The sequence below is a fragment of the Alligator sinensis genome, unplaced genomic scaffold (genome assembly GCF_000455745.1).
Source record: "Alligator sinensis unplaced genomic scaffold, ASM45574v1 scaffold1334_1, whole genome shotgun sequence".
Classification (NCBI taxonomy): domain Eukaryota; kingdom Metazoa; phylum Chordata; order Crocodylia; family Alligatoridae; genus Alligator; species Alligator sinensis.
Window position 1 is genome coordinate 536736 of NW_005842872.1, and position 8953 is coordinate 545688.

The following is an 8953-nucleotide window of genomic DNA, read 5'->3' on the forward strand; positions in this document are numbered from 1 at the left end:
TCCTGCCTATGCAGGGGGTCGGACTCAATGATCTATTGAGGTCCCTTCTGACCCTAGCATCTATGACATCGATCTCTTCTCCCTTGTCCAGGTGATATGTCACCTGGTCATGGAAGGAGATGAGATTGGTCAGGCAAGACCTACCTGTAAGAAACCCATGCTGGCTGTCCCTCAGGATGTTGCCATCAGCCAGTTTGTCAAGAATGGTTGCTTTGATAATTTTTTCCCAAGATCTTCCCTGGGATAGAGGTCAGGCTGATGGGCCTGTAGTTCCCCGGATCTACTTTCCTCCCTTTCTTGAAGATGGGCACCACATTGGCCTTCTTCCAGTCTTCAGGCACTTTGCCTGAGTGCCATGAGTTTTCGAAGATCCGTGCCAGTGACTGAGCTATGATGCCTGCCAGCTCCTTAAGTACCCTTGGGTGTAAACTGTCTGGGTAAGCTGACTTGAAGGTGTCCAGCCTCTCAAGGTGTTCCTTCACATGGTCTACATTGATGAAGGGTAACTATTCTCCCTCACCCTGGCTGTCCCGTACCGTATTGAGCAGGGCCATTCCTTAGGGCTGGTGAAAAACCGTTGCAAAATGCCCATTAAGCAGGTTGGCTTTTTCCTGGGCGTCGGTTGTCAGTTGTCCAGTCTGGTTTATAGCAGGGGTCCAGTGTTACCCTTGCTTTTCCTCCGGCTCCCCACATATCTAAAAAAGGACTTTTTAGTGTCCTTGATACTAGTAGCCAGTTGGAGTTCAGTTGCAACCTTGGCTTTCCTGGTTTGCTCCCTGTAAGTTTGGACCAGTGCAAAGTACTCCTCCTTTGAGGTGCATCCAGTCTTCCATCCTTTGTAGGTCTTTCTTTTTAGATGCAGGAGGTCCACTAGTTCCCTGCAGAGCCAAGGTGGCTGCTGTACCCTTTTGCTGCCTTTCCTCTGAGACGGGATAGACATTGCTTGAGGTTCTAGGATCGCTCCCTTGAGGAGCAACCACTCTTCCTGAACTGCCCTCCCCTTTGGGTTGAGGTCCCTTAGGGCCTTGCCACCTAACTGGCTTGCCAGCTTTACGGCAGATGGTTTCATAGACATTATTTCATAGACATTAGGGCTGGAAAGGACCTCAGAAGATCATCGAGTCCAGTCCCCTGCCCCAGGGGCAGGAAGTCAGCAGGGAGCATAGGATCCCAGCAAGATAAGCATCCAAATGTCTCTTGAAGGCATTCAAAGTAGGTGCTTGAATCGCCTCCGATGGCAGGCTATTCCAGACCTTGGGGGCTCGGACAGTAAAAAAGTTCTTCCTTATGTCCAGCCTGAAACGGTCATGGAGGAGTTTGTGACCGTTCGACCTTGTCATCCCTTGGGGCGCTCTGGTGAACAGACGGTGAAAGTGATCAGCTCACAGTCTCTGTCTCCCAGCTTCCGTTTGATTGTTAGGTCACTGATTAAGTCATCCCCCGTTGCCAGTACCAGGTCAAGCAGCGCTTTGCTTCTTGTCGGTCCATTGACTTCTTCAGTCACGAGCTTATCCACACACATGAGGAAGCCTTGCAACTCTTCGGATTTGGCTGAGTGGTCTTCCCACGAGATGTCTGGGTAGCTGGAGTCTCCCATGACAACCATGCACCGGGAGCGTGCAGCCTCGGCCAGTTCCCTGGTGAATTCCTGGTCGAGCTTTTGATTCTGGCTAGGAGGTCTGTAGTAGACTCCCACCATTGTGTCCCCTGTGCCACGTTCACCACAGATTTTAACCCAGAGAGTCTCCAGTCGTCCCCCCTGGGTGCCAATGTTGCCTTGACATAGAGAGCTACACCCCCGCCCCTTTTGTCCACATGATCTCTCCTGTACAAGGTATAGCCATCTATACCTGTGGCCCAGTCATAGGTGGAGTCCCACCAGGTCTCCGTTATCCCTATGACATCGTAATCCTTTTTGTTTACAATTTGTTGGATTTCTTTTCCCTAAGATGGCAAACCCTCTTCCTCAAAGGAGTACTTCCAGGGGTAAGGGGAGGGACTTCTGGTGGCAAAGGCCAGAGGTTAGGGTCCCAAGATGGTGACCATGCAGCCCTCTACAGCTTGCCAAAACTTGGTAAGCAGCCCTCTGCCCAAAATAATTGCCTCTGGCAGGCTTAGTTTAAAGCCCGGTTGAGCAGGTCAGCCATTCTGGCTGAGAAGAGTCTCCTCCCCAGAGCGGTGAAGCGGAGGCTGTCTCTTCCCAGCAGACCACCACCTCTCTCGCCAAAGAGCGAACTGTGATTGTGGAAGCCAAAGCCTTTGGTAAACTACCTCGATCCTCCTCTCCCGCATCAGCCCATATACCGAAACCGGGAGGATCGAGGAAAACGCTACCTGTGCCCCCAACCCCTTAAGCCCCACTCCCAAAGCCCTGTAGCGTCTCATGACCCGGCTGGGATTGCTCCAAGCCATGTCATTCGTGCCCACATGGATAAGGAGCATGGCGTAGTGGTTGGTGAGCTGGATGAGTCTGACAGGACGAGTCTGTCTCCTGCTCACCGTCTCTGATGGCATTCAGTCTCTGGACTGCGGCCTGGAGCTCCTTTATCTGGTACCCCAGAGACTCCAAAGTGGAGCAAACCGCACAAGGGCAGGTGACCATGATCCCAGTCCGATGTGCCTGGAAACATGCCAGGCAGCCCCCGCAGCCAAGAGCCAGAGGCTCCGTCCACGTGGAGCCTGGAACCAGGGGTTCCGTCTGGATGGAGGCCTCTGAGGTGCCAGAGGAGGAGGTCTCAGACTCTGAGGGGACCTTGCAGCTGACTGGGTTGGGGTCCCTCCCTCCCTGCCATGGGCCCCACCTGCCTTCAGCTGTGCTGGGGGTCCTGCTGGGGAGTCCTGAGGGTGCCTAGGCTCAATGGGGGTGCAACGGACTTTCGCCCCCGTGTCTCTCGCCAGGGCCGGGGACAAACCTTTCCAGGGGAGCACTAATACAGCGGCTTGTTCTGGCTTGTGTGCAGGATTGAGGGTACTTACCTTTTACTAAGTAAGTTTGTTTTTCTGATGCTTTTTTTTCCCCCCAGAGGATTTCTTTAGGGACATGCTCAAATGGTTTCTCAAGCTTAACGAAGACCATATAGACCATTTCTACAATATGGCCTTTCACATGCTGTGAAATGTCTGTGCTTCTGCCGTGTCTTGTCCATAACCATGAGTCCCAGGAACTTTGTGTTAAACCCTGCAGTATTTGGCAATGTGTGAACTCCTTTCCCCTTCTGGGATGATCCTCCCATAGGATGCGATGATTGCTTAACTTGCAACTATAGTTGTTATAAAATCAGCCTTTCCTGCGTGCCGGTGATACTGAATTACCCTGTCTCCCAGAAAAAGTTTTTGTCAGTGTAACAGAGAGTCTGGGGCGCTCTGTTCCTTTAAGAGGAAAAGCGTTCAGGTCGGGAGCCCTGCAGGGCTAATGAGGCAATTAGCAGCCAGCCAGTCCAGGCAGTCACCTGACCAGATGTATGCAAGGGGCCAGCCGGGGAAATTGTGTTTAGGGGGCAACCAACATGGGTTCCTTAGGGGCAGGTCCTGTCAGACCAACCTGGTGGCCTTCTATGACCAGGTCACAAAATCCTTAGACGTAGGTGTAGCAGTGGATGTAGTATTTCTGGACTTTAGGAAGGCCTTTGACACTGTCTCTCACCCCATTCTCATTAAAAAACTAGGGGACTGTGGCGTTGACACCTACACAGTCAATTGGGTCACTAATGGGCTGGAGGGTCGCACCCAGAGAGTGGTGGTGGACGGGTCCTATTCGACCTGGAGAGATGTGGGCAGTGGGGTCCCCCAGGGCTCGGTCCTCGGACCCGCACTGTTCAACATTGTCATCAGCGACTTGGACGAGGGGGTAAAAAACACCCTGTTCAAATTTGCAGACGGCACTAAGATGTGGAGGGAAGTGAGCACACTAGAAGGGAGGAATAGGCTGCAATCGGACCTAGACAGGTTACAGGGGTGGGCGGATGAGAACAGGATGGGTTTCAACACTGACAAGTGCAAGGTGCTGCACCTGGGGAGGAAGAACCAGCAGCAGACCTACAGGCTGGGGAACTCCCTTCTCGTCAGTGCAGAGGCAGAAAAGGATCTTGGAGTCATTATTGATGCCACAATGAACACGGGCCGACAGTGTGGGGACGCGGTCAGGAAGGCCAACCATACCTTGTCATGCATCCACAGATGCATCTCAAGCAGGTCCAAGGAGGTGATCCTCCCCCTCTATGCGACACTGGTCAGGCCGCAGTTGGAGTATTGCGTCCAGTTCTGGGCGTCACACTTCAAGAAGGGATGTGGACAGCATGGAGAGGGTCCAGAGGAGGGCCACTCGCATGATCAGGGGGCAGCAGGGCAGGCCCTACGAGGAGAGGCTAAGGGACCTGAACCTGTTCAGCCTCCACAAGAGAAGGCTGAAGGGGGATCTAGTGGCTGTTTACAAACTAGCCAGAGGTGACCAGCAAGCACTAGGGGAGTCCCTGTTCCCCCGAGCGCTACCAGGAGTGACTAGAAATAACAGTCACAAGCTGGCAGAGGGTAGATTCAGACTAGACACCAGGAGGCGCTACTTCACTGTCAGGGTGGCTAGGATCTGGAACCAACTTCCAAGAGAAGTGGTGCTGGCTCCTAGCCTGGGGTTTTTTTTTAGAGGAGGCTAGATGAACACCTTGCTGGGGTCATTTGACCTGAGTACTCTTTCCTGCCATGGCAGAGGGTCGGACTTGATGATCTGTCAAGGTCCCTTTTGACCCTACCAACTAGGAAACTATGCAGGGCCCTGGGAGCATGTGAGGCCAAGGCTGGGGCTGGCAAGGGAGTCTGTTCCTGGCTGCCACAGGGAAAGGAGTTTCTGCCCAGGCGAGCCACCCAGGGATGCTGGGCTCACGGTTTGCTGCGTCTAGGGACGCTGAGGTTTGGGGAGCTCACATGGAGCCTGTGCTGGGAGGGGCACTGGCACAAGGGGAGAAAGAAGGTTTGCCCTCTTAAGGGAAGAGGACTGCCTTCTCTGTTGTTTATGTTACTCTACAGGGACTTATGATTTATGTTACTGTTTCTAGCGGTGGTTTGGGATGAGCCTGGAAAGCCTCATGTGTGTCAGGGGGGCACTCAGCTGCCTTGAGCCCTGCCAGTGGCAGGCTCAGGGCTCGATGCCTTATTGATGGGATGATGCTCTAGGGGTCGATGCTCTAGGGATGGTGTGGGGCACAGTGATGGAGCCACCAGGGGGTGTTACGGCCACCCTTGGGACCCTGATGTGTTATGGTCATTCACCTAACTTGGATGCTTTTCCCTGCCATAAGTCCTGGCTTTAAACCTTCACTGAGAATAAGCTCGTTACCACTTCTTTTCCTGGAATTACACTGGTAAGAGAGATGTTATCTATCCATAAGTGTGTCCAAATCTCTTCATTTTGGTACCTTGAGAACAGTAAAACTTTATTTGTCTGCCTTCTAGTACATCACAGATCACTGCATCTCCACACCTTTCCCAGGTGTCTCTGTCAGTTTAATATCTTTTCTAAACCAGGAATGGTTGGTGCTTTGTTTCCTGTGACCATCCTTCCACCACCTGGGTGACAAGACCATCATGTATTGAAAGCTTCTCCCTGCAGTGCCTTCTGTTACATCCTAAATGCCCATCCTCCCTTATCCATCAAGATCCTAACACAAAGCTTGGATCCATTCCCCAAATCCTGTTTGGTTATTCTGCAGCCAGAACCCAGTCACAGACCCTCTTTAACCACTGTCCCAAACAGGATATCAAGGTCCCACACCTGACTTAATCTGCAGCATCCAACAAGGACAGGTGGAGCTCTGGGTCTGTGATGATGAGGACTGTAGATTGGAGGACCTTTTGCCAGGTGAGTTTTAGCTGTCCCTTCCATCTGACCCCTCTCAGAAGTGCTCTATGCCCAGAGTGCCAGGGGTACCAGGGAATTGCAGACCTGGTTCCCATTATCTGACATTCAAAGAGGTGCAGACAAGCTGCTGTTCCCTTTTTCTCCCTCTAATGACAGACATTAGGGGACAATCGGATTTAGTGTCTTGATTTTTTTTTCTTTTAACCCAGATCGGGTATCCCTGGGACACTGCGATCTTAAGTTTCTGTCTTCGCTCAGCAATGTAAGAGTTCATTCCCCAGTCCAAAGTAGCAAAACCTCTCTGAAATGCTGTCCCAGGGCATGATGGGATTTGTAGTTCCCCCATGGAAATCAGCATGGTATGCAGAGGCTCTGTGGAGCCATTACCGTAGGGCAGTGAAGAATCTGGGGCTCTCCCTGCCTTTGGTCTGGTTGACCTGGAACCCAGGAAGTGTTTCAGCATGGTCTCAGGCTGCATTAAATGGCTCCATGGCATCGGGTGGATTCAGAAGCTTTTAAGTTGTGGGAAGAAGTGAATACCCCATGGCTTTCACCAGAATTACCCCCTTCCTGCTTCCTCTCTGGGGTCCTGACTGTCACAAAGCCTGAGACTCAGCACAGTCCAGGTTCAGGTTCATGCCAAGGCCTTAGACCTGGTGCAGACTCCTGTGACATGGAGCCCACCTGGGACCTGTCAGCAGGGGAAAGCTCCATGGGCTCATTGCCTGCACCAGACCTTGCCCTGGAAGCAGGCAGGAAGCACAGCCCTGCTCCTTTCAGAAGAGAGAGGCACAGCGTTACGTCCTTCCCTCTTATTTAGTCCATTAGGGCATGAAGCCATTCAGGTACTGTCTAAGCGCACGTGTCCCACATGTGCTTCTCCTAGCAGGGCCTGAGGTGATGGGGCTGACAACTGGGCCAGAAATTCTTGAAAATCCTGCTCCGAACTCTGCCAAGTAGGGAACATTAGCCCAGTGCAGGGACCTACCCCTCCTACAGTGCTAGCACTTGGGGTTTGGGCAGGAAGACCTTGTTTTCTTTAGGGAACACAAGTGCTAAGTTTTAGGTGTGCTCTGAGGCCCATGGCAGCTGAAGGAATAGCAGGGTTTGCCCTTTGCCAGCAGAGTAGGGACTAATGTGGATTTTCTCTTCACCATGCAGGAGGTGCCTGGCTGCTGAGCAGAGCTGAGGAGCAGACTCCCGCAGACCTTGAGCCACCACAGACTTCCACAGGAAGTTTGGGTGAAATGGACTTCCTGAGACCTGAGGAGGATCAATGGCACAAGAGTCAGGGGAGGCCCCAAAAACTGAAGGAGTATGTAGCAGTGAACCAGGTACCATCTCCAATTGGGCATGAGAGTGGAGAAGGGACAGAACCCAGAAAGATCCGTAGGTGCAAGGAAGAATTTGTGGAGCTCAGAGCCCTTAAGAGCCACTGGAAAGAGGTACTACATCTAAGCCAAGGAAGTGAGGAGGGCCTCAGAGGGAAGCAGGAGCTCACTACCAAGTACAGGGGTAGAGTTGAGGAGAAGCCACGTCAGTGCTCAGAGTGTGGGAAGAGCTTCACTCGCTCCTCCACCATGGCCCAGCACCAGCGTCTCCACATGGGGCAAAAGCCGCATCAGTGTTTGGAGTGTGGAAAAAGCTTCACTCAGTCCTCCAGTCTGGCTCAGCACCAGCTTCTCCACACGGGGGAGAAGCCACATCAGTGTTCAGAGTGTGGGAAGAGCTTTGCTCAGTCCTCCAACCTGACTGAACACCAGCGTATCCACACAGGGGAGAAGCCATATCAGTGTTCAGAATGTGGGAAGAGCTTCACTCACTCCTCTAGCCTGACTCAGCACCAGCGTATCCACACAGGGGAGAAGCCATATCAGTGTTCAGAATGTGGGAAGAGCTTCACCCCTTCCTCTAGCCTGGCTCAGCACCAGCGTATTCACACAGGGGATAAGCCACATCACTGTTCGGAGTGTGGGAAGAGCTTCACTTGCTCCTCCAGCCTGGCTCGACACCAGCATCTCCACACGGGGGAGAAGCCGCATCAATGTTTGGAGTGTGGGAAGAACTTTACTCACTCCTCCAGCCTGGCTCAACACCAGCGTCTCCACACAGGGGAGAATCCACATCAGTGCTCAGAGTGTGGGAAGAGCTTCACTCGATCCTCCAGCCTGGCTGAGCACCAGCATCTCCACACAGGGGAGAAGCCACATCAGTGCTTGGAGTGTGGGAAGAGCTTCACTCACTCCTCTGGCCTGGCTCACCACCAGCGTCTCCACACAGGGGAGAAGCCACATCAGTGCTTGGAGTGTGGGAAGAGCTTCACTCACTCCTCCAGCCTGACTCGCCACCAGCATATCCACACGGGGGAGAAGCCATGTGAGTGTTCGGAGTGTGGGAAGAGCTTCACTTGCTCTTCCAGCCTGACTCGGCACCAGTGTATCCACACAGGGGAGAAGCCATATCAGTGTTCGGAGTGTGGGAAGAGCTTCACTCGCTCCTGCAGTCTGGCTCGGCACCAGCATATCCACATGGGGGAGAAGCCTCATCAGTGCTCAGAGTGTGGAAAGAGCTTCACCTGCTCCTCTCTGGCCCAGCACCAGCTCATCCACATGTCAGAGAAGCCACATCAGTGCTTATAGTGTGGGAAGTGCTTCCCCAACTCCTCCAAACTGGCTTAGCAAAAATGCATCCATATCCAGGACCATCCATAATTTTGCCAGCGATGAAGGAAGGGTTCAGGGACATTTACCTGCTCAGCACCTACCAGTGGCTGCATCCAAGCAAGCAGTCTCATGCTGATGGACTGCAGCAAGAATTCACCCATTGTTGTTGCCTTCTAGGGCCCTGCAGAACCTAAAGGACACAGAGGCTGTCCCCCAAGGTTTGCTGAGGGTGAGGGGTTAAAAGAAAACACCTTATGCAGAGGCCAGCCCAGATGCTTGGGGAGCCTGGGCGGGGATGATTTTTAAATCAGTCCCGGAGATGTCATCCCCATCATTTTCTGAAAGGAGTCAGTGCCCCCACAGGTAGAAGAGTGCTTTTACACTAGGGTGCCTTCTCCAGGACAACTGGCTCCTAATAACTCCCCCAGGGCCTTTCTTT

General features: G+C 52.8%; 1 protein-coding gene across 1 annotated transcript in view; it reads left to right on the forward strand.

The window, feature by feature from the left end:
- LOC112548007 (zinc finger protein 883-like) overlaps nucleotides 1-8628 on the forward strand; it is a 14888-nt gene extending 6260 nt beyond the window's left edge. Inside the window, exons 5-6 of the mRNA XM_025191912.1 lie at nucleotides 5747-5851; nucleotides 7013-8628. Coding sequence (XP_025047697.1) covers nucleotides 5747-5851; nucleotides 7013-8490 — 1583 coding nt within the window. The 3' untranslated portion in view covers nucleotides 8491-8628. The remainder of the gene's footprint in view (nucleotides 1-5746; nucleotides 5852-7012) is intronic.
- The last annotated feature ends 325 nt before the right edge of the window (nucleotides 8629-8953 follow it).